Raw genomic sequence first — 25254 nt, 5'->3', positions numbered from 1 at the left:
CGCGGGGTTCACTTCCGGTCCCGCGTCTCCCTCCGCCCCCTCCCAGCGGCGGCGGCGGCAGCGAAGGAGTTCGGAAGTTCAAAATGGCCGCCGCGGCCGAGCCCGAGCAGCGACCGCCCGAGTAAGGACTGGCTGGAGGGGGGGAGGCTGCTCGCCCTGGAGCTTAGGGGAGGAGGAGAAGGGAGGTGGAGGGAGAAGCGCGGGCGAGGGGACTGGGGAGGCGGGACATAGATACGGGACGGGGACGACCAGAAGCGGCCCGGGTGGAAGTGGTGAGGGAGGAGGAGGAGGAAGGGGCTGTGGAGAGGAGGACGGGGGAAGGCGGCCGCGCCGGGGGAGAGGGGTTGCCGTAGGCGCCGCTGGCCCGCGGCGAGGCGGCCCGGCGGGGCCTGGGGCGCTGGATCGGCCCGTGGATTCGGGAGGGCCGCGCGGGGGGAGGGGGAAGGGAAGCGGCGGCGGGCGCGTGTCCCCGGGAGTCCCGCGTGCGCCTTCCCGCCCTGGGGTGCTCCCGCCGCGGGGAACCGGGATTGCCGCCGGCCAGCCGGGATTGCCGCCGGTGCGGGGGACGTGGGACGGAGGGATGCGCATCTTCCGCGTGGCTGCGAGGCCGCTGCTGCCCGCCCGGGCGCGCAGGGCTCGGGCATCCCTGAGGCCGATCCGGGCCGGCGCTCCCGGGAGCCCCACGGCACTCAAAGCGCGCACACCCCCCACACACCCTCCGAGCCGGGCCGGGGGCTCCGGGCCCGCGGGGCTGCCCTGGGGCCGCCGAGCCGCTGCCCGCCCTGCCGCGAACCCTCCTCCTCCTCCCTCCCTCCTTCCCCCGGGCCCCGGCCGCTCTCGCGGTGTGGAAAGTGCCCGTGCTGGGGGAAGCAGAAAGTGATTTGTTGCCGCCAGCCCCTCCTTCCAGCCCTCGAAATGAGTGGCAAGCGGCGGCTCCCGTTGGGAAACGGAGATGGAGCTGCCGCCTCCCTGCCGGAGCGGGGCTCCCGGGCGTGCGATTTGCAGGCGCCCCGGTTTGTGCCGCGGGGTTTGGGCTTGTCCGCACTCTCCTGAGTGAACACAATCTTCTGGAAATTCTGCGGGGAGTTAACGATCTAATGCTTGCTCTGTCGCTCCTCTTTACTGCATTAATATTTAAGCCATATAAACTGCTTTCTGTGTCATTTTCTCCTTAAAAGTTGTGATTTGAGGCTTGATTTTATTGTTTATCCTGGGAGTAGAAAACGGGTGAGGAAAAGCAGTGGGAGTATATGTGAGCCGTGTAAAACACATGCTCATGGAGAATAGCGTTTAGTATCGTAGAAAGTTAAGTGATAAGGTAGAAGCTGATGATAGGGCTCCTGTATGAAGGAAGAGATGGGTGAAATCGCTGCACATCCTTGTGAACTTCCTGTTATTCTTCTCCTTGAATTCAAAAATAGGAAAAAGTAGGGCTATAACAAGTTCATGTCGCAGTTTCTCTCTATTTAAAGCCATTAGCACCTAAGCATGTAGACATGCCTCATCACCTTCTGAAAAGGCTTTTTCATCCTTGTCGTTATATCTCTGAAGCGCTGAGTGGAAGTAAAAGTTTATCCACAGTTTGATGAAATTACTTGAAATAAATGTATTCCCTGTACATGAAGAAAACTTGAACTGTTTCTTGCACATTAATCAGCCTGATGTTATTGTTGAGCTACAAAGACAGCTGGCAGCTGTATTGGCAGCCTGTAGTGGCCTGACATGCTGCTGTGGTGATGTGTCTTGTCTGGCACCTTAGCTACCAGCTGGCTTTTCCAGAATTTTGGACGAGGTTATTGCATAACTCCAAAATAAATACAATAGCAAAATAACTTTCCTAAATATTTTGGTATTGCTTTCTGCTGTTAAGGGAAGGAAGGCTTACCTGGAACAGCTTGAACACATGTAATTTGTATTGTATTTAATATTTTTATAATGTCTTGAAGTACTTTTAATGTGCTAACTGGGGACTTACACAGGATACTGGATCCAACTAAAAGAAATTTTGAAGGGCACATAGTTCTCTTAAAATACTTCTTGTTACATTTCCCTACTTATGTCACAGATAGTCTTGCTCAGGATGGCAAATCCAAGTTGAAGAAGTTTTGCATTTAATGCTGCTTGTTTTTAAACTTTTTATATTGCCAAGTGCAAGATTAAATAAGCTCTTTTTAAGCCACTTTTTCCTCCTTTGTTCTGATACTCTTTTATCGTAATGGTGTGGAGTGTCAGGGGGTAGCAGTTAAGAAAAACACCTTGCTGTGTGCCTTGAATAAACAGAAGTAGTAGTTTAAACATCAAAGACAAGCAGCATTCTGAGTTAAATCTCTCAATATTTTATTTTGCTCCTTTTGGACATTATTCATTTCATAGCACTAGAGTTCTAAAAAATAATTTTAGCCAATAATTTAGTGTACTTTGCAGAAAAGTCAGCTTTATTTACTAATACAGGAATTTGCCTAACTCGGGCAGGAGAGAGTAAATTTGCACTGCTTGAAGATCCTGTCCTTAATTAGGAAGACACTAATCAAATTCACAGTGAGATGCTGTCCTTTAGGTCTGGCTTAGAACATCTCAGATACATTTATTGGATCAGATGATTGATTGGTCATATTCTTCAGAAACAACTGAGACCAGTAGAGTTCAGAAGATAATTTCCACATTTCTGTGTACATTCACCCCCTGCTCCTGACTGTCATGTTTGGGGGATTTCTTTTCACCTAATGAGGCTTAGTATGCAGCAAAGAGCTATGTTTAAGTTATTAAAGTGGCAACTAGTAAATTTCAAAGCTGTTGTTTAGATAGGGTGAGTTTGTAGAGAAATGAACTCTGGCACCTGTGATATTTCAGAAGGCAAATGTCTGTATTAACAGACAGTAACTTAATTGATGTTGTGAAGGAGATCGGGAGGAATTTGCTGAACACTCTAAAAACCCCTATTGCTAAGCCAGTTTCAGTGGCTATGGAAGATAATACAAGGGAATCTGTAACATCAGGACTGAATTTTATATTTTTTAAAGTTACTATTTGGAGAAATGATAGTTAATTGAAAATATTTTTCTTAGAAGAAGCACTGTATGTCTTTATTTTAATAACCTGCTGTGGACTTATTTTCAGCAGTTTTGGTCAATGGCATTTTACAGGTGTCAAGATTACCACTTTTTTTTTGAAGCTACTAATCTGCTGCATACTGTCAGAAAGCTGCTCTGAAATTAGACTTCCTTAATTTGTCCCATTCCTCAGCAGTGTTACCTGTATTGCATAAGTAATATAAATCTGTAAGAACATTTCTTGAACTTCTAACAGGTGTGTACACTTAGAGAAAAGAATTGCAGCTAAGAGAGTCAGCTCTGGATGAGATTTTGCAAGAAAGTTCCATAAGGTGGTCAGCATCATACCTTGAAATAAATTTTGATCTTTGTAGCCCAAATTTTGATCTTTGTTTGAAAATACTTGTAAAAGCATGGCTTGGGTTAGGCATTGGAGTGGAGCAGAAAGTGACACAGATGATGGTGTAGTACTGACAAATAAATATTCAGCACTGTGTGTGCTGTTAACAGATGGGTCAGAATTGAATGTAAAGGTATAAGCATTGATTCCATCCACACTTTTGTCAGTGCATTTGCTGTCTGTTCCTTCTGTACTATTTCCTTCTGCAGCCATAGCTGTCTGTTCCTGAGGAAGTGTATCTGCTCTTATAACTTACTTAAATTCCTGGTACATTTTTAATTCTCCAAAGGTAGGTGAATAAATGCCAGTTAGTTTCTATCATGAAAGGCTGTCTATATGAGATAAAGGACTACAGAGAGTTTATAGTACTGATCTCTTTGTTTCTTGCAGGGTTGAGGATGCTGAGGCATCGGAGAAAAGTGTGAATGAAGAAAATGGGGAAGTGTCAGAGGCAGACCAACCTCAGAACAAGCACAGCAGACACAAAAAAAAGAAACACAAACACCGAAGTAAACACAAGAAACACAAACATTCTTCAGAAGATGACAAGGACAAAAAACATAAACACAGACACAAACATAAGAAACATAAATGGAAAGAGGTGGCTGATGCCTCTGACAAAGAAGATGGACCAGCTAAAAGAACTAAAATTGATTTTTTGGCTCCTCTGGAAGACTTAGAGAAACAAAGAGCATTGCTGAAAGCTGAACTTGAAAATGAATTAATGGAAGGAAAAGTCCAGTCTGGGATGGGATTAATATTACAAGGTTATGAGTCAGGATCTGAAGAAGAGGGGGAGATTAATGAAAAAGCACGAAATGGAACAAGACCTACAGCAAAGTCAAATACTAAGGGGAAATTAGAACCTGTGGACAATAAAACTAGTTCCAAGAAATCAAGTAAGAGTGAATCAAAAGAAAGGACTAGGCACAGATCTGACAAAAAGAAATCCAAGGCAGGAGTTGATGGAGTTAAAGAGAAGACTACTAGAAGCAAGTCAAAAGAAAGGAGGAAATCCAAAAGTCCTTATAAGAGGAGTAAGTCTCAAGATCAGACAAGGAAATCTAGGTCTCCAATACTTAAGAGGAGATCTCAGGAGAAAAACAGAAAGTCTAAGTCTCCTCCAGAGGATAGAAATAAGGCTGATGATAAAAGTAAATCAAGAGACCGCAGAAAGTCTCCAGTTGTAAATGAAAGCAAAAGCAGAGATCGTGGTAGAAAATCTAAATCTCCAGCAGAACTAAGAAGCAAATCCAAAGATAGAAGATCACGGTCCAAAGATAGAAAACCTAGGAGATCAGAGACTGACAAAGAAAAAAAGCCAATTAAATCTCCTTCTAAAGATGCTTCTTCAGGGAAAGAAAACAGGTCCCCTAGACGGCCTGGCCGCAGCCCAAAGGGGAGAAGCTTGTCTCCCAAGCAGCGTGAGAAGTCCAGAAGGAGCAGATCCCCTCTCTTCAACGACCGGAGATCGAAACAGAGCAGGTCTCCCTCTCGAACCCGCTCTCCCGTTAGGAGGGTGAGGAGCAGATCTGCAGAAAGAAAAAGGAGAGAATCAGAAAGGAGGCGTCTTTCTTCTCCCAGGTAACTTAAAGTGTCATGAGCCGCCGCAAAAATGTGTTAGGGCATGAACTATCTTCTAGTTTGGAGTTTATCTCCTCATTTTGTTCAGAAAATAGGTATTAAAAAAGGTACTCCGATAGTACATTATATCATGAGCTTCCTTCGTATGTATTCACGGTTTTTTTTAAGACTATTTTTCCCAGCTGTCAGAGGTGCAAATTCATCTTGTGGTTGTTAAAGTGCTAAGTTATTTGTTGCTCACACTCTTACTGGGAACAAGTTTTGTAACTATTCTTCTTTCTAATCAGAATTTGGCTACTATTTTGATTCTTTGTCAGTATTTCTGTTGCTTTCTGAAACTTCTGTGGAGTGAGAATCCTCTTCAGTGTTACATATTAGTGTTGGCTGAAAGTGGGTAATTAAACCCTCTTTCCCCTCAAGAAAAGTCCTTGTGATAGTGTCAGTATGTGTGAAAGTAAGCCAATTTTTTATCAAGATATTCTTCTCAGAGTTGTTTTTTTTTTTTCCTTCAAAATACTGTGGATTTGCTAGGGGAATGGTAATGTTGCTTTGTTATTGGACTGCCATATGTCATTATCATATTTTGCATACACTTAAAGGAGAAGGATGGATAACTATTGTATTGGTGTAGTCTTGGCATTTTAAAAAAAAGATTTAGCCTATGAAAGCAGTTACCTTGAAATTTGAATGCTAATAATGCCTGGGTGGTGAGTTTCCAGGAAGAGAACAATATGAGTGTACACGTTTTTGGAAGTTAATTCATTGGCTGTAAGAAGTTTAAGAGTTAGAAAAGTTCAGCAGTGGACAATAAATAATTTAAAACTTTGTATCAGGAGGTTTGGTTTCACCCAGGCTGAGAACTAAGAAATATGAATTTTAGAATGAATTGGAACCACAAAGTTAGAGAATAGGCACCTAAAAATGTGAAAGTTTCAGCCTGAATCACTGTGGTTACTCTGGTTTCGGGTATAGGGTATCTTTGGGTGCTTTGGAGAGTGGCCCCAGTGATGCTAACCCGATCAAGCGAGAGCTGTAAATGCTGTCAGTTTATCAGGAATGTGTCGGCCCAACCACTGAGTATTTCTGGCATAGTAGTTGACTTTTCCTCTGCAACGTTTTGCATCTTTCAGTTTTCATTTTTTTTGACAGCTTGCATTGCAGCCAGCTTGAATTGCTTGTCTAGACACCTATTTCAAGTGATGCATGTGTCTAGAATTTTGCTGTCAAAGTCATACTTCTGTAACTGCGTGGTGAGCAGCATGTGAGTGGGGGACTACTAAAATATTTTCTGCTGGAGGTGTTTGCAGATCAGCAAGAATAATCTTTCCTTGTAAGACATCTAAATTAATTCCACCTGTGTTCGAGGTTTAACTACTTGTAATTACTCAAACTTCCAGAGGATTTCAGGAGCTTTAATGAACAGTTTTAACAAAAACAAAAATCCTTGTAATTTCATTTTTCAAGTTTGTTTCCAGTATTCTAATCTTGTAAGACACTTCTCAGGTCTTTGACTGAAGTTACTCATTATGTGATGTTACTATGAATTTTTAATCATCTTCCACTTTTTATCTCACCCTTGTGATCTCGGAACTGATTTATTTTTTGTGACAGATATTGTGATTAGATTTTGGCAGTACAATGGCTCTGTTAGGAAGCCTGGAACTCTTCATCCTGTGCCTTTTTATATAATATTGTTCACAGGAACATAATATAAATTAATTGGGCTAAAGGTATTGGCCTGCTCCAGCATTTGAGTGCAGTAATTCCTTGTAGAAACTGCCAGTACTCTGCATACGCATAAATTTTCCTTTTGCCTCACTGTTTACTATTTTGCATCAGTTCTGTATGTCTGATCATTGTCTCTAGTTAAGGTAATTGAAATTGATGTAGCAGTCTCAAAACAAACGAAAAAAAGTCACAGAATGAATGGAATTAGTCTTTCAGACCTAAGATGTTTTGTTCATTGATGAGATATAACACCTGTTATTCCAAGTTGTTCCAACTTAATTAAAAAAAAAAAAAAAAGGAGGGGGGAAGAAAAATAGAGTAGCAACATTTCCTTTGAAATAGGGTGAAACTATTTTCTGATTGCTAATGCAGCTTCGTAAGAGTAGTTATTAACTTTATAATTTATATTCTTTCTAGTTTTTAACTGACCTCTTGCTGTCATGCAGTTAAGCTTTATAATCCCATCAAGGATTTTTTTTCCTTGAATAATTATGAGAATAATCTGTTTAGGCAGGAATAAAGACATTTTGAGGAGTGTATATAGTATCAGACTTGAATTATTTTTTAATTTGAGAAGGGATAATTTAGATTTTAGTTAAGAATTCTAGTTTTCATCTGCTGTTTTAGAATGTGTGAAATGTTGAAGCCATGCAGTTGTAGTGCCCAAATTGAAACAGACATTGTTGTCAGTCCTGTGAAATAGCATGATCCTAGGCCTGAATTTCAATAGCATGGTGGGAAGTTGGTGAAATAATTCTCAAGAATAAGAGTCTGGGGTTTATATTGTTTCAGTACTGTGTCTGGTAAATGTGAAAACGGGCCACTATTTATGTAAGACCTAAAAACAAGCTTTGTTTTAAAACCTCTCTTAGCTTGTTGGTAGTAATTAATGAGCTGTTTCCAGACTTGTCCTGAGTTAGAGCTCTGCATGGGCACACACTTCCCAGGGTGGGGAGAGACACACAGGAAAGGCAGCCAGCTCTGCTGGCTACTTATCCATCCCTCCCTCAGAAGCCCATCTGGTGGTCCCTCACCTGCAGTAAAATTTTCAAGTGAGTTTTTAGAGGGAATAATTTATTTTTTTCAGCTTGCTCCTGATTTTTACTACCACTCTCTTCCTCTGTTTTAAGAACACGGACCAGGGATGACATTTTGTCCAGGCGTGAAAGATCCAAGGATGTCAGCCCACCCAGCAGATGGTCCCCATCCAGGAGAAGATCTCGGTCCCCCATTAGGAGGAGGTCTCGAACGCCCCTTCGGCGCAGCCGATCTCCCAGGAGGCGGAGCAGATCTCCTCGGAGGAGGTAAGGACACCCTGAGATGTTAAGTGTATTTTGTAAGATATTACAGGAAGAATAAGGATTGCCATCATATGTGTAAAGAGACCACGTTTGGGGTTTTTTTGTCCATATTAATATGTGCTAGCACAGTTAAATTCATTTTGTCCTCCATTAATGAAATTGTTTCATTACTTGGAATTTCATGTCTTACTTTTCAGGAAAGATTTTCCTGCTTTTCTTAAAAACAATCCCCCAGTCCAAAATCCAAATCTCTTGTTTTTATCAAACAGGGATAGAGGCCGGAGAAGTAGATCTCGCCTTCGGAGGAGGTCCAGGTCACGTGGTGGCCATAGACGTCGGAGCAGAAGCAAAGTTAAAGAAGACAAATTTAAAGGTAGTCTTTCTGAGGGCATGAAAGTTGAACAGGAGTCTTCATCTGATGAAAAGTAAGACTATATTTCTGACTTACACTGATTATTTATAATCTGCAGTTCCGTTGATACCAAAAATGAACTAACATTTATCTTGATGCTGTAGGTTTGAGTTGTCACCTAAAACCATAATCATGTCTTTGTACTTGCAGTCTTGTCCAATTACTGTTGTGAGAATCTGAAAAACTTAGGAATATGCAAAAAATACCAAAACCTGTTGGTTAGTGGGCAGACCTGTGGGGAGGATGTATCATTAGGTTTTTAGGATCCTAAACCTGATCAGGATCTTTTGAAAACTTTTGGCCTGCTTGCTAAAGCTTACTGCTTGAGGAAAAGCTTTAATAGCTGAAAGGATTAACTGCTATCTGCAAATTGTGTTCATATTTCCTAAACCTCTGCCTATTTAATAGTGTAAGAGTATGCATTCTTAATGAAATTATTAAGGAAAAATGATGCTGCAGTGAAAAGGAACAAGGATTTTTTGTTTGTTGTGTTTTAGAAGAGGGTTGTTAATTGTTTACAATTAAAAATAGAATGTAGAAAGTCTCAGTGAGATACCAAGAGATAAGTTTTCTTTGTAAGGAAATGTAAATATACGCGGTGGGATACGCTGCATAGCTTTCTGAGTCATTTGAACAGCTATTGTTTAATATATTCTGTGCTTTATATGCCAAGCAAGTGCACTTGGTAAAATTCAGTAGATAATTATATGTTTATGAAGTCATATTAAAAAAATCATATTTTTGTAGTCTTGAAGACTTTGATTTGGAAGAAGAGGATGAAGAAGCAGAGATAAGACAAAGGAGATTACAGCGACAAGCAATTGTTCAGGTACATGGTTACAGGAACTGATTCTGTGTTTTTAGTGTAAAATGTCAGGGTAATGGAAGGCTCTTTGCCTATTGCTGAATTGCAATAATAATGCCTATTGCTGTATTTTTCCAGTTAGTTCATTGTAAATGTTAGTCTCTCTTAAACTCTACGCTTCTATTGTCACAGCATTGCTTTTAAAACTGAAGTGACTCTTCTGTGAGTCATTTTTTGCTACAGTTAAACATTCTCTGATGGTCTTTAAGACAAGTTAAAAATGTTCTTCAGTTACCTTTTTCTGTAGGTTTTCTCCGTAGCTGTATCACTGATACAATAACATCAGTGTAACAGTAAGTTGTATATCAATTAACCTGACGTGGTCAGTTTGTTTCAAGTAGAAGTTGTCCTTGTCAATTTCCAAAATTACGTAAAGCCGCTGTCATGTTGTCCTCCCTAAAAGTACATGTGAGTTGCATGAACTTCATACTCCAGTAACAAGGTAACAGTAATCACAAGTGTAATGTGTGATCAAAACCCCTGAAAGAAGCTGTGGCCAGAGGGGGTGTCACTGTACAGTACGAGTCAGCTATCTCTTTTCAAAGGTGGGATTTGGCACACAATTAGAACATAGTAAGCAAAATGCTGTGGTGTATTTATGTAGTATCATGTACAAAATTAATGACTTTGATGTAGTGCTTATTTTAAATAGCACTAAAAATACTGTTCATGGTTTTATGCAAAGCCCATTGTAAAATCCTTCAGAACTATGACTGAGCCAAACCATATAAATTCTTTTTAAAGACTGGTTACACCTGATGTTGGTGCAGGCTGGAAGCAAATTGCAGAGCTGAATTCCCTAAATGGAAAAACCTCTGCTTGTATGATTGAATAGTTCAACCTGGACAGCTGAGTGGTAGCAGCATTTCTTCATCTTGATTTTTACCTTTTGGTATAGGAGGTGAGGTCTGTATAACTTCATAGTACCAAAGAGTGACAAAAATTGGAAAGATGATGTTTGAAGTTTTTTAATGCTTTGGAAATTTTTCAACACAAATGAATAAATAGGATTTATAGTTCACATTAAAAAAACTGAATCTAAAGGCTACTTTTCTGTACCATAACACTAATAAAACTGGGAAATATTCTAGAATGTAGGATATAAAATAGGTAATTTTTCATCAAAGACTGTATTTCAGTGTTTGTGTGCCAGGATCGTCTAGTAATAAATTTGTTCCTGCTCACATTTTTTTGTGCGTAACTAAATAGTTAATATTCATTAATAATCTGTTTTTACAGAAATGTAAAAACCTAAAGAACACATATTAATATTTCAGTCTTATGGTCTGGACTGTGATGCATTGTGACATTCTGAAAATAATCTGTCTTTATAGACATAGGTGATTATGAAAGCAAAGATTAATGTTTCAAATGAAAGCTCAAACCATTGAAGGGGTGGATATGAAAATGTTTAAATTGTGATAAATTGTAACAAACAGTGAGATTAAAAACTAAATTTCTTTTTAGAAATACAAAGGCCAGACAGAAGACAGTAACATATCTGTACCATCTGAACCGAGCAGCCCTCAGAGCAGTACGCGCAGCCGCTCCAATTCTCCTGACGACATCCTAGAAAGAGTCGCTGCTGATGTTAAGGAGTATGAACGGGAAAATGTGGACACATTTGAGGCATCAGTGAAAGCCAAGCACAACCTCATGACAGTTGAACAGAACAATGGTAAGATTCTGAAATCTCTCTAGTGCTATTTATGAAAGCTCAGACACTTGGCTTAGTTTACTTATGTACTTCCAGACTAGGAAGTAGATTGACTTTTTGGGTGGAGTCTGTGCATGTTTTTGCAAATATTATGGTGCTTAAAACATAGCATTAAAATAAGGCTTCCTCATTAGGAAGGATAATATGAGTGGAACACGTTCTCTGCATTTCTGGTAACTCTTAACATAATTTGTGCATTACATTTGGAAGAGCAGACAAGGATATCTGTCTATATGGTTAAGAATTACCCTTCCAAATTTTTCTTTTCACTCAGGCAAGTTGTTTTCTTAGAAGCTTAGTATAGTCCTAGACTTTATTTTGTGAGGGTTGGAAATTAGGCTCCTTTTTTATACCTTTTTTTGGTCAAAGCCACTTTTACAGAAGAATGTAGGTGGGTCTGTAGTAATTTAGAATGATTAAAGCTTTTGAGAGCCATTGCTAGTAAGTCCATTTTAGCAGCATAGCTAATTGCTCAAATGGGTATTTTCTTTCTCTTCCCCCTGTCATGTACTCTGTTGTACAGCCATGTTGAAATGAAATAAGTTTTGATAAAAACCTGCCTTTTGCCAGCTGCAGCAAAAGGAGTGTGGTAGATCTCCCAGCACACCCTGTAGTATTGAAAGTGTGCTGCTTTTTTTGTCTTTTGAAAGTGGATTACTGTAAATCTTCCAAGTAGTGAGAGGTGTGTGCAGTTGCTGTGTGGTTCTATTTGAGCTAGTTTAAGGTGCTCTGGTTTCTCTCTACAGTTTAATTGCAATTGCAATGTTTAATGAGGCTGTGGAGCCTGCCCAGCCCCTCTGAGGGAGAATTGCAGTTAGCTTGTATTTCATGTCCTGTGCCACACCTGTCTTTGGGGGCTAAATTCACTGTCTCTATTGGATGCTTCTCTTCAGAGAAATAAAGCTGCATCTTTTTGGGACTGCTGTACTGCTCTGTAGTTTATCCTGGCATTCCCTTGAGCCATATATTTTCAGATTGTTCTCCTGCAACATTAGTGAAAAGAACTGTTATAGAGCTTTCTTTGCACACCACAAGTTTAGGTTTATGATGTCTAATAGACAATGTGTTTTTCCTATTTTGTCAAAGCATGTGCTGCTCTAATTTTGTCTATTAAAGCATATGAAAATTTAAGTCTTAACTACCTAGGCATTCTCCCTATGTAAAAAAGATTTTTAAAGTTACATTCACATCTGGGTGGTAGGATTCTGGGTTGGAGGTGGCTGTAACAACAGCTGAAACCAGTGGGTTATCTTCCTCTGTAAGAGTAAATTTTTATTTCTATCCTGACCTCTTATAGGGCCAGAGTAGTAAATTGCTAAGAAAGTAGTCAATAACTCATTGTAGCCTAGTACAGGTAACTGGAACTAAGGAAAGCTTGAGGAAGTTTTTAGGAGAGTCTGCAGCTCAAAAGAGTGGTATAGACTGCCTCCCCATAAGTGTCAGGTGACAGTTCTGTACCTTGAAACAGTGGTATCAGCATGCTGGATGATTTTTTATGCTGTCAGATTTCAGTCTGGTTATTTGGTGTGGAAGGGGCTTGTGCATCATGGGACCTGAAGCCTCCGAGCTGAATTAATTGTTTATTTTAATTCACTGCGTAGTGAAGGGAGGGTCTCCAGTTTACCATGTTCATGGAGGGCTACCATAATGTGTGCATGAATGAAATAGTTTGAAGTTTGCTTGCTTTTACTAATGTGTACTTAATTTATATTTCTTTGCTTTTATCTTATCAACCAAGTAAAATGTCTTTGGGATTTAAAGATGATTAAAAGGTGAGAAAGGGATTATCTTGCCCATAACAAAACTGTTTCTCTTTAACACAATAGTAAACATTGTGTTTGACAAAAAGCTGTACACTGGGTATTTTTTTATGGAGACACATAGTAATTTTATACTTCTTTCTATACATATATATAGATAGTCATTATTTGTAGGGAGCATGTAAGTATGTAGTTTTTTCTTTCTGCTATGTTTACTTGAAAGCTATTGCACATAGTTTTTTAAAGAGATATAAATTTTTGAGTTGTTTGAAGAACGTAACTAGTCTGAGTTTTATATTCTAGAATGTGAAATGATATTTGCTAGAAACATTAGTAGAGCTACCTGTTTGCCAATGTACTGATCTTAGACTATGTTGTAAAGATACCAAGTGCCAAATTATACTGGCAACAGAATTATCATTTGACATCTTTTTCATGTTGAGTAATCTGAATTTCATTTTAAGGTTCATCTCAGAAGAAGCTGCTAGCTCCCGATATGTTCACAGAATCAGATGATATGTTTGCTGCATACTTTGATGTAGGTAATTCTTGGAGATGAAATGTATGGGTTTTTTTTTCTGCTTGATTTTTGCTAGAGTCACTGTCACTTGAGGGTTGTGAGAACTTTGATTTGTAAAAGCATGTGCTGCTAAGTGACTTGTATGTTCTTAATCTTTTGGTCAGCCAAGCAGGCAAAGTGCTTCCTAATTAATATTTCAGTGAAATAAAACCTGCTGAAATTAGTGGCAATTTTATAGAGTTAGCAATTGGGGAATTTACCTGCTGTTTGAATACAACAGCACATGGTAAAAACATGAATCTATTTATAAGTTCAGCTTTTTATTATTGTTACCATGTTGCATGTTCTAAATATGAGCTTTTTCCAGAGATTCATGTGTGGTTAATTAAAAAATGTGTAAAATACTGCAATTGGCTAATGATGCTATGTTGGAGTAATCTGGTTGTTTGTTTGGAGATTTTTTGGCATGAAGAGATACATTTCCTGGTTTTACTTTAACACTTTTTCATTAGCTTTTCTCTAAATATGCTGCAGTGACCCTCAGATATTGGCAGTCCAGTGACTACTTTCGAGACTTTATGTGCCACTCTCTATAAATTCTCTGTGTTGTAGCTGATGCACAACCCTGAGAAATAACTAAAGAACTTTCTTCTTAACTTAAACCAAAATTAACTGGAGAATTTTTTTGGCAGATATAACACAGGCTATGTATAACTCTGGTGTCCCTCTGACCTGGAAAAAGATGAATACTTGAAGGGTAGTGTGTGTGTGAGGGTGCATTTTTAAAAGGTCAGAAGTTACAAGTGGGGATTTATATGGCTTGTAAGTGAGCAGCTCCCTCTTCCAGAAGCTATTGTTCAATTGAAGATAAACTTTACTACTCACTGTTTTGAATTTGTGGTTAAAATACTATCCAGTCTGTTAAGAGATGTCAACAGCAGTTGTAGAATTGTTGTGGTAGTATGTGTAATAGTATGAAACAAGTGGCATGTAATGAACAGAATTTCAGAGCTTAAACAGTTGTGCTTTCCTTGCAAACTGCTGAACCTTTTTACTATAAACTTACTGTAAATAAGTAGTCCTACTTAGATGGTCCAAAATGTGCATTCTGACGTGACTTACATAAATTCCTTGTGAGTATTAATTGAAACTTTGCCCATTTATGTTTAATAATAATAATAATTTTGTTGGTGGATCTCATCCTCTTTCCTTGCATCAGTCTTTAGATACTGGTATGTAAATAACATTGTTTCTCTCTCCTGCAAGATAAGTGTGTTTGTATTGTGGAGAGAGCAGTTTTTCAGTAGGGAAAAAGGGCTTTGGGAAGTAAACATCAAAGAAAAATACAGAGCACACAAGCAAAGCTGTTACTTTTCTTTTTATTTCAGAGTGCTCGTCTAAGGGCTGCTGGGTTTGGAAAAGACTTCAAAGAAAACCCCAATCTCAGGGATAACTGGACAGATGCAGAAGGCTATTACCGTAAGTTGTGTTTGTCTGTCTGCAAGGACAGGTAGAGTGAGGGTGCTGAGTGAGGCTCAGAGAGTATTGAAATGTTGTTCTAATGTAGATGTATCCCAGATCCCTCTCTGAGTGTGTAATGTAATGGATGAAACAAGCATGCAGGTCTTAACCTCAGTTTTGAAAGGACTCCAGACTTAGAGACTTACCCTTTGTTCCCCATAATTTCCACAAAGCTAGGTGATACAAAACATTGTGCCCCATGAAATTAAAGGATCTTGCTATTTGCCCTCATATTTTGTAATGATAGAGAGTGGTTTCTTTTTCTTGAAAAGTTCCATTATGTTAATCCATCATAACTTGAACTTGCTTGGTTGTATCCCTCAGGTGTTAATATAGGTGAAGTTCTGGATAAACGTTACAATGTCTATGGTTACACCGGTCAGGGAGTCTTCAGCAACGTGGTGCGAGCCAGGGACATGGCCAGAGCAAACCAAGAAGTAGCAGTGAAAATCATCAGGAACAATGAACTTATGTAAGTAATGGGGCTTTTTGATGGTAATAAAGCATGTGGAATAGTTGGAAGCTTTTCATGGTGTGATTTGAATCTCCCTGTTTCAAGTGAAGTAACAGATCACAGCTGTGATTCCTGCCTTTTCTGCTAATATGAGCCAGACAATGGGAAGCCCTTCAAGACTATGTATCCACACTTCTTTACAGCTATCACAGGAAGAAGGCTATTTGCATTTTTGTCAGGCACTCTCTCATTTGCAAAACTGAAGGAACAGTGATAGCAAGAATCAAGGTTACAGCTAATTATGAGCGCTACGTTTGAGATGGGAGTTGTGAAGTGTAAAAATTTTATTTTGATGGACCAAATCTATTTGGCAGGCTGTGGGTTGGATCCCAGTCAATCATCTGCAACTTAAAAAAAGATCTCCATAGATGTAATTATTTTTGTATGTTTTCTAAACATTTGCATGTATATAAAATACATAGAAAGAGATGGTACTCTCACTGTTGAAATACAAAAATAAGAGGTCTTTCAGAATGAGTGAACATTAACAAGTAAGATCTCTTAAACTATGTCATTTGAGGACTTGACTTGTCTACAGTACTTGTTTTCACCATCTGCTGCAGTATTTATGCAGTAATTTCTTGTGTCCTCTTCTGTTAATGACAACTTAAATGAAAATCTTTTCCATCTATTTTACCTTGGAAGTTTTAAAAGTTGTCTTACTGTGTGTATAACTGGAATTGTTTTAATTACATGAATAAGTATCCAGAAAAGTTTTAAAGGCAAAAGGGAGGTTGATAAGCTGTTTTAGTTTGGTGAGTTGTATAGGTAATAAGCTTGGATGTGTAATTGAATCCATTGTCCAGTTCAGTTTAAGTCTTTTAATGCTGTTGTATGTGTTGAAGCAGTTTTTTAAACAAGTAAACTTCTCAAGTGGGTGATGTTTGAAATTTGTCACGTTACAGGACAAAATCCAGTTTTAGCCTTAGATGCAGCTGAGAATGAGGAAAGAATAATTAGGTTGCAAAGGTACAGTGAACATCCAGGAATTAAATAAACTTACCTAGTGTGTAGTCACTGACAGCAAACCATTGTTGTGATTTTGGTTTTTCAGCTGTGGTACATTAAGTATTGACAAGACACTTCTCATTCCTGGATAATTATAGCCACACAAGTGAATGTTTAGATTTAAAAAGATATTAGAATCTAACTGATTTTGGTTTAGAGTCACATTTCTCTGTTTTCAGGCAAAAAACTGGCCTAAAAGAACTGGAATTTTTAAAGAAGCTCAATGATGCTGATCCTGATGACAAGTTTCATTGTCTACGGTTGTTCAGGCATTTCTACCACAAACAACATCTGTGTCTGGTATTTGAGCCACTCAGGTAAGATGACAAATGTTTGGGGTTCTCTGTTAAAGGTGAAGTACTACTGTATGTTCTTTACCTGTCTGGTTTTGGCTGTTGTTGAGATACCTTGTTGAGTCTTGTGCCAAGATTCAAGAATGCAAGGAACTTTGAAACAAAAAAAAAAAATTGTCTGTGGGCACAAATTCACAGACTACTGGACTATTTCTGATTCATTTTTAGCACTGTTGTGAGTTTTCTGCCTGGAAAATATTTGAAACAAGATAATGTACTAAAGATGGTTCATCTCTCTAGTACTGCTGTTAATGATTTATGTCAGTATTTTTATTAGTTTTCATAATTCTTCATTTTAAGGGTTTGTGTTAAGATGCATTCCCAGAGAGATTGAAGAAATGCTGTATATTCTGTAAAGAGTACACATACAGTAACAGCCTTAGGGAGAAAGTTGTGACAGTAATTCTTGCATGCTCACTTTCTGTTCAAGTAATTAAGCTCTTGTGACAGGTTGATTGTAGATATTGTTTTATGATCAGATGTATTAATTGCCTGTTTTATGTTCAGATATATTAATTGCCTTAGTCCCCATTCCTATTTAGAGACATCAGTTGTTCAAATCCTAAGTTTTTTGTGTATGTCATATTTTAAGTTTTGCCATATTTGGGGTGATAATAAGTTATATACTACAACAATGCAAATTTTGTGAAATACTATCATATTTCATTAATAAGCTGTAGAACAAATTATTCTCTTGTGCTACACTGTCTTGATAACACACTTTTACCTTATTTATGTCCAGTTATGTTTTTGTCCTGGAATGATGGTCTTTTTATCTGCTGCTTAGGTCACCAAAAAAATCTCGGCTTTTATCTTTTGTGTGCTTCGTTTTCATTTATTTCTGGAGAAAATTAGTACAAAGTGTTTACAGTTGTTAAGAAAATTCTGATTGTGTGCAAATAAATCCTCTCGTATAAATATTGGTTAAAGATATAATCTGAATTAAGTAAGTTCAGTGTAGTAAGTAATTACACAGCATAAGACAGATCTGACTGACCAGCCTTTTTATTTCAATTTCTGTAGCTCACATAGTGGAATTTTAAATGCTACATTTCTCAAAAATACATAAAGCTAACTGGTTTGTTCAAGTTTGTCATAGAGTTTAGGAGTTTTTCTGTCAAGCTCTTTCCAATTATTTTTTCCCCCTTTTCCCTTAACAGTATGAATTTACGAGAGGTGTTGAAGAAGTACGGGAAAGATGTTGGACTGCACATTAAAGCTGTGCGTTCCTACAGCCAGCAATTGTTCCTGGCTTTAAAACTTCTTAAAAGATGCAATATCCTACATGCAGATATTAAACCAGATAATATTTTGGTAAGTAGCAAATAATTAAAACTTTTTTTGCATAGTCTGTAGCGTAAAATGAAGTATTTGAAATTCATATCATTCTGTTAATTTAGATGAAGTCAAATTTACTGACAATGTTAACTTTGATATAAAATGATACTGTGGTATAAATAGTAAGAAAGGAATACAGCACAGCATCTAATTAAAATCTTTTTCAAACAATCATTAATCTCCTTCTGTCTTTATAGAAAGCAAACTTTCCAAAGCAGGACATTGCCTTACAGGAGAATTATTTCAAAATTTCCCTTCAAATTTTCCCATCAATAGTTGAGAGATGTTCTTGCTTTCTGCAAAATGGAAGCAGATTGTTTGAGTCTGAAATGGAGATTTTGTTTATGTGAGTGAGATGATGGGGAAAGGTCTTTAATGCCTCTTTTCTGGTAGGGCATGAGAGCTACATCAGAGGAATCCAGTGGTTTCCTTTGGTTTTTCTTTGGACATCATCCCTGTAACAAACTCAGATTTTTGATTTATCTAAAATGTTTTCTTATTACGATCTCAGCAGTAAAATCTATGTAAGCATGAGATGTGAATAATACACTGTTTTATAAGTGGTACTCTGGGTTCTGGAGTTGCAAGTCTAAATCGATAAAATTTCAATACCTGGAATGAAATCTGGGTCCAGCAAGGATGTTTTGTACATCCTTGAAAAGTACATGAAACTGACCTTTTTTTTTTTGTATTTTGTAGGGTCTGAAGACATTAACTCTCACTTTCATTTTGAGCAAGTTTTATAATTTTCTTAGAATATAGAGAGGAAGGACCTTCCAGTTTAAAGCCGAAAGTTTTTCCTGTCTCTGGCTTCAATGCGTTGTCACTTTTACAGTTCTGTTATCAATTCTGTCCACAAATAGTGCTAATGGATATTTATGTTTAACTTGCAGGTGAACGAGTCTAAAACGATACTAAAGCTTTGTGATTTTGGCTCAGCTTCACATGTTGCAGATAACGACATCACACCTTATCTAGTTAGTAGATTTTATCGAGCTCCAGAAATCAGTAAGTGCATTTTGGATTAGCTACATCTATCACTTGCCAGCAAGTGCCAGTATTAGCAGATGAAAATTTGACTTGAATTTATTCTCTAGTCTTAGCAAAACATGACTCTGAGAATACAATGGCTGTCAAAAATTCAGACTTTGAAGGCACGTTCGTGTGACTCTTGATGTATGTTGGTGATCAGCTCAGTGAGAAGTCATTCTGATGAGTTATAGCTATGTTTCAATTTAGAGGTATTGTTCTGACTTCTTGGATTTTGCTAATTTAAAGCTGATCAGTGTAGGTGTTAGGTAAAAGTTTCCCTTTCTAAAATAAGGGTACTTCAAAAGCTAAAATGTTTATGTCCTTCTTTTATGGTAGCTTTTTATTCCCAAGAAGAGCAGCACCAATATAGTTCACAAATCAGAATTTTTTTCATCTATCTGCTTTTGTGATATTATATCAAAGTCTACCTGTATGGAATTAACTGGAATTCCTCTGTTTCAGTTATAGGAAAAATCTATGACTATGGTATAGATATGTGGTCTGTAGGCTGCACATTATATGAGCTTTATACAGGAAAAATACTGTTTCCTGGCAAAACCAATAATCATATGTTGAAACTTGCCATGGATCTCAAAGGAAAGATGCCAAACAAGGTAAGAAAAATAAGTACGTAATATATGAAACTGCTCTAATGTACAGTAGAACATAGTCTTTGTTCTGGAATTCTGTTTCTTATCATACATATTTTTTCTTAACAGTAAATGCTAGACTTTGCTCTGACTGTTTAATTTATACTGATTTAAAATCTTATGAAGTGAAAGTATACAGCTTCTTTTTCATAGACTAAGTATAAAGTGAAAACAGAAACCTTCTAAGCACTGACCTGAAAAATCTGCGTAAGTCAATGAAAGATACTGTGTCCTTTTCCAAAGGGTTTGAACTGTATCTTTGTATTCAATCTCAACACCTCTTCCCGTCCTTTGGTATTTTTTTTTAATTAGTATTAAATTACTTATGTTAGCAAATTAATAGACATTGATGTTAATTGTGAAATGTGTAAGACACAGAGAACTTGGCTGAAACTCTTGCCTCTTCCTCATTTTCCAGATGATTCGAAAAGGTGTGTTCAAAGATCAGCACTTTGATCAAAATCTCAACTTTATGTATATAGAAGTAGATAAAGTGACAGAAAGGGTAAGTCTAAGTCCTCCATGTGTTGACTAACCCATCACTTTTTCCAAGCTTTCCTACTACATGGTCTTTCAAATGTACCTTGATGTCCTAATTAAAAACAAGATTTTATAAGCTGTTAAAAAGTCCTTTTGCAGCAGTATGGACAGATTACATACTTATAAAATGGCCAAATATTTTTTTTCCCTAGGATGTAGGAACACAATTAAGAAAACTAAATTGAATCTGGTAGATATACAGGGTATCTCATATAATCTGTCCTTAAATTACTAATAAAAGAAATTCTGCCTTTATTTTGTAGAAGGACGTTTTGTATGATATGGTTATATTGTATGAAGTCACTATTAATTTTGGTATCATTTTGACATATTATATCTAAGAATCATAAAATAGTGGTCAGATATGGGAACTTTCCATGTTCTGAGTTATGGGATGTTAGGTTCATGTGTGAACCTGTTTTTGTGGCCTCCCCCTCCACAGTGTTTTTTCCACTCTTTTCCCTGCACATGACGATTTTGTGAGGCCATGTGGGGGCAGGGTGTTGCTGCTCAGTTACAAGACAAGCCAGCTGAAAAGCTGCTGCTGAAGCTCTGTAGAAGGGATGGATAAGGGGTTTGTGCATTACTTCTGTTCTACAAGGCTACCATTTCTATGTTTGTAGGAGAAGGTAACTGTTATGAGCACCATTAATCCAACCAAGGACCTATTAGCAGACTTGATTGGGTGCCAACGACTCCCTGAAGACCAGCGTAAAAAAGTGCACCAGCTGAAGGACTTGTTGGACCAGATTCTAATGCTAGACCCAGCTAAACGGATTAGCATCAACCAGGCTCTGCAGCACGCCTTCATCCAGGAGAAAATTTAAACCAGATGAAGAAGTTCAAAGGGTTTGATTAATTAAGATACAAAGACTGAAGAAATTTCACAGCAGTTATTAATGTATATAAACATAAATATTTCCCCTGCAAAGTTGAGGAAGAAATGATACATTTGAATTAACATCAAGGCCGATATTTCTTTTAGAAATGTTAGAGTAATTCTGTTTTGTGTCTTATGTGAAAATTTTCACTGTAGAACTGTTTTAATTGCCAAGACTGCACAAAAGTACAATGCTAATGTATATGGTTGCAGTTCGTATATATTATAAAAAGAAAAAAGCATCTGTTATAAAAAAAAAGAAAGAAAAAAAAAAAAAAAGAGAGAGCAGTAATACTGGGTGGTTGATTTGTTTTTAGCAGACTTGGCTTCATTTTTGTCTTTACAAAATGGCCAGCATAAATGCTGTTTATATTCACATTTTCCTAGGTGTGTGTGTGCAGGCCACAGCAGCATGCCCTTGGTGTAGTCAGTGCCGAAGGGGGTCTGTTCCTTCTTGAGCCTGCCCGCAGGGATGGTCTCCTCTTTTAAAGCAGGTTGTGTACAACTTTCAGTACACTGAAGGTAAGCTAACCCATCAACATCACCGGTGTTTAAGCTGTTATTTTACTGGAACAACTGACAAATGAGAGACAATAGCATTGTGGCAGAATTCCCTGCATGTTTGAGAAATGATCTTGTTTTATTTTCTGGCATTGCAACCGTGGCATAGTTACAACTTCTGTTCTGTTCATCACATTTAAAACTGGGAGAGAGCGCACTTGATGGATAGAGCGCCTTCAGTGTACTGTTTCTTATTACTTTAGTTTTTTTAATCAACTTGCTATAGACTTTGTATACATTTTGTTAAATACAGTTCACTATGACATAGAACCAATACTTACAGAAGAGTTTTCATTTAGTAATTACATATGTTGGGATCTCATTCGAAAGACCTTATATCTAAAGGATAGATAGACAACATAATTTTTAACTATTTGTATGTCATTTTGAAAGTGTACTGCTTTATGCTAAAAGTGTTTCATTTGTTCATTGTTTTCATTATTTGTGATCATGTTGTCTTTCAATACAGGCATAAACCTTCCACTCTTGAACAAAGCAGCTGCTTTTTAAAAGCGGTAATTGCTTCTTTACCTTTTATTTCTTTTGTAAATGAAGCTTTTCTTTAAGAAATGTGACTTTAAAGTGTTGTCTCTTGCATAAAACAGTTGACACTTACTTATTGTAAAGTGAAGATTGTTCTGCTGCATGTAAAGTGGACCATGCAGATTTCTGTATGTTTTCAGTATGCATCATTAGATAATAAAGTCTTTTGTGAACAAGGCATTTGTAGCCATTTTTAAAAGAATCTGTCTTCAGTGATGGTAAATCAGGTAATTTTAAGACCCGCCCCTGCATTTCCTATTAATCATTTAATTAAAGGGATTATTAAATGTTATGATCTTTGGGAGAACTATAGGCTATATTAATTGGATATATACTTATCACTGCTTAAAAACAAAGCAAAAAAACCCTACAGATACTGTCTGTCTGCTTTCATTGTAATGAAATTATTCCTGTAGGACATGGGATTAAATTCAGGCTTTAACTAATGTTTGTGCTGTTTTTCTCACTTTTCCTTTTTGATGGTGCTGAAAGAGAAAAAAGGAAAGCGAGTCACAGGCCACTCAACGCCTACTCCATGGGTCTGATTTGCTGAGACACCAACTTCACCTTCCTAACAAGGTTATTTCTGACAGCATGTGTAGATAAACATTTAGCAACAAGTTAAAAGAGCTTGAGACAATTGAGTTGGTTATACAGGGTGAGGAAAACAGAAACAACCTTTGCAGGTCCATACTGCTGTTTTAATGTTCTCTTTGACAATGTTTAAAAGTTCATCTTTTCATTTTTTTATTAATATATTCTGACAGGCTGTGAAAACCCCACTGGTTTCACGTACTTTATAATACTTTGAACTAAGAAGGATTTTTGTATCCATCTAGGTACATAATGGCAACAGTCATGCACTCTTAGTGCACTCAAGAATGAGGAAAAATGCCACAAAGCAGGTCATTCTGCTGGTGGGGAATACCCCACCAAGGAGGTGTAATGAACTAACTACGAAAACAAGCAGGAGATGGGTGATTTTGTATACCTATTTGGAACCTTCAACCTGTCTCTTCTCAATTTATATTGTAAAATCCCTAATAGAAACCAATCTCTCCCTATTTCTACATATTGAGGTATCTTTTCCATACAGGAAATGAAAGAAGTTAGCTTTCATGTTTAGCGAAACACTAGTTGCTTGCTAGTTAAATACAGCAACTGTAACTTGCACTTTTATGACAGAGGCAGCACTTCTGAGGGCACTTTTACACAGATGTAGTAATAGCTTATTCTTTCTGTTGCTTTGTACTTTATTAAAATAGGAATATGAAACAATGAAATGAGTTGGTGATACAGAAACAAAGCCGTAGAAAAGATGCCCCTTAATGCCTACAGAATTGTTTTAAGCTGCTCTGGAGAAGCATAAAGTTGCTCGTTTACTTGTTCTTTGTGTTGTAGGTGCAGCTCAAAAGAAGATGAAGGCTACCAGAAGACATGAACAAAGGTTTCTGTCCTATAAAAGATATGAAAAATACTCTTCATCTAGTTCTGTCTTAATCTTTTAGTTTCCAGCATTTCAATTTAGAATTGATTAACACTGCTGCATTACTGATAATTCCTGAAACATACTTGCTGTATTAAAATTTGTTACATAGATTGTTTTGTTTCTGGTTGAAGAGATTTTTTTTTATTGCAATTAAACGCAGGTAAACTAGCACTACTGTTTAAATGTAGTTTTATTAAAATGATAGAATGAGCAGTACAAACTCTATTATATTTAGGAAAAAAAATAGGCCATTATATTTGGTTAATGTAAATGTGTTAACCAGAAAACATTTAAGCAGGTGATGCGCTTTTTTCTTCAACTTAAGTAGTTTTATTATTTATTTCAATTCTGTCAAACTTAATTATCCACACAGAGAATAGCTGGCAGGGGTTATTTAGAAAAAAAAGTGGATTTCAGTCCCCCATCCAGCTGATACTTCTTGTTGACAACAGTAGAAAACTTTAGTTCTGGCTTCAAGCACCTCTGGGCTTGAGGATCTTTTGACACAGTTAAGGCCCCTCTCCAGTTTTGGGCAGTGCCTGTCCCTGTAGCCTGAGGTCTCTGAGTAGCTGTGGCTGCCCCTACAGGCAGCTGAATTCATGGATGTGGCTGGGTGCAAACAGAACAGCTGTGCAACTGAGGTGAACAATTTCTCAGCTTATCCAATAGGGAGGATAACTTATCTTTTCCTCCTGAGCACAAATTTTTAATTTATGTCTTTGCTAGAGGTCCTACCTATAGAAGGTTTGGCCAAATCTACTGTGCTGATTTCTGTTTCCTTCTCCCTCATGGTGACAAGGAGCTTCACATTTAACAGACTCAGTTTTCCAAGCCTTCCAAAAAACCCAAGATTCCAGCCCTGTGGAGTTAGAATATGTTTTTATTACCTTGGTGTATACTATTTAGCTTAAAAATTAATTACTGTTTCAAGAGCTTTTAATAAAGATAATGATTCCTTTAAAACCTTTTAATAATACTTTATCTCCATACATAGGGTAAGTGGCACTAAACATCTGAAGAACCTTTATGTGTATATTGACCCCCATACAGAAGGCAGACCAGACTGTGATACTGCTGGAGATAGAGGGATCTTCTACAGCATGTGTAAAATTGTAATGTGGGTGGAGGATGTTGAGAAGTGACAATTGCTTGAAATTAATAAACTGTGCTTGAAACTTGCCTTCATCCTGTCTTCTGTTCTGCCTCCATATTCTGCTGCAAAGCTGTGAAATATATTAACAACTTTTAAATGCACTAGAAATTAAGTGTAGTTCTTTGAATGGGGTTGCTCCTTAGGTATCAGAGGCATTGGGAAAAGTCTTCCTGAACATGTAAAATGGAGCTTTTGTTAGGTTGCCTCTCCCATAGCTTTGGAAGCCCCTCAGCACCAAAGATTTAATGTGAATTCACTTTTATTTTTACTGTGTCTTTTTTTATCTTTTATAGCAAGGTGTTCACCTGTATTGAGTCAGGGGCTGAAAGAATTGG

General features: G+C 37.8%; 1 protein-coding gene across 4 annotated transcripts; it reads left to right on the top strand.

Annotated features, from left to right (window-relative positions):
- The first annotated feature begins 18 nt into the window (after nt 1-18).
- Nucleotides 19-24945, top strand: PRP4K (pre-mRNA processing factor kinase PRP4K). Of its 4 annotated transcripts, none has more exons than XR_010028478.1 (19): nt 19-121; nt 3841-5034; nt 7893-8066; nt 8333-8488; nt 9223-9304; nt 10808-11018; nt 13282-13355; nt 14726-14816; nt 15183-15330; nt 16560-16697; nt 17894-18047; nt 18965-19079; nt 19566-19717; nt 20172-20258; nt 20917-21194; nt 21561-22249; nt 22770-22856; nt 23679-23724; nt 24761-24945. XR_010028478.1 is itself a non-coding variant. In XM_063161363.1 (15 exons), the coding sequence occupies exons 1-15, from the start codon at nt 84-86 to the stop codon at nt 21118-21120; spliced, it is 3018 nt and encodes a 1005-aa protein (XP_063017433.1). In that variant the 5' UTR covers nt 19-83; the 3' UTR covers nt 21121-22455. The 4 variants fall into 4 exon arrangements, 1 of the variants encoding a protein (XP_063017433.1); XR_010028475.1 differs by having other exon boundaries at nt 20917-21695; nt 22204-22249; XR_010028474.1 differs by having other exon boundaries at nt 20917-22249.
- The last annotated feature ends 309 nt before the right edge of the window (nt 24946-25254 follow it).

The sequence above is a fragment of the Melospiza melodia genome, chromosome 1 (assembly GCF_035770615.1).
Source record: "Melospiza melodia melodia isolate bMelMel2 chromosome 1, bMelMel2.pri, whole genome shotgun sequence".
Lineage (NCBI taxonomy): Eukaryota > Metazoa > Chordata > Aves > Passeriformes > Passerellidae > Melospiza > Melospiza melodia.
Note: the sequence above shows the minus strand (reverse complement) of the source record. Positions and strands in the feature narration are given on the sequence as shown.

Excerpts from the sequence above, each read along its gene's own strand:
- PRP4K (XM_063161363.1), top strand. The coding sequence starts at position 84 with ATGGCCGCCGCGGCCGAGCCCGAGCAGCGACCGCCCGA. Across the intron at positions 11,019-13,281 it reads GACAGTTGAACAGAACAATG|GTTCATCTCAGAAGAAGCTG; the intron begins GTAAGATTCTGA and ends TTTCATTTTAAG. Across the intron at positions 18,048-18,964 it reads TTAAACCAGATAATATTTTG|GTGAACGAGTCTAAAACGAT; the intron begins GTAAGTAGCAAA and ends TTTAACTTGCAG.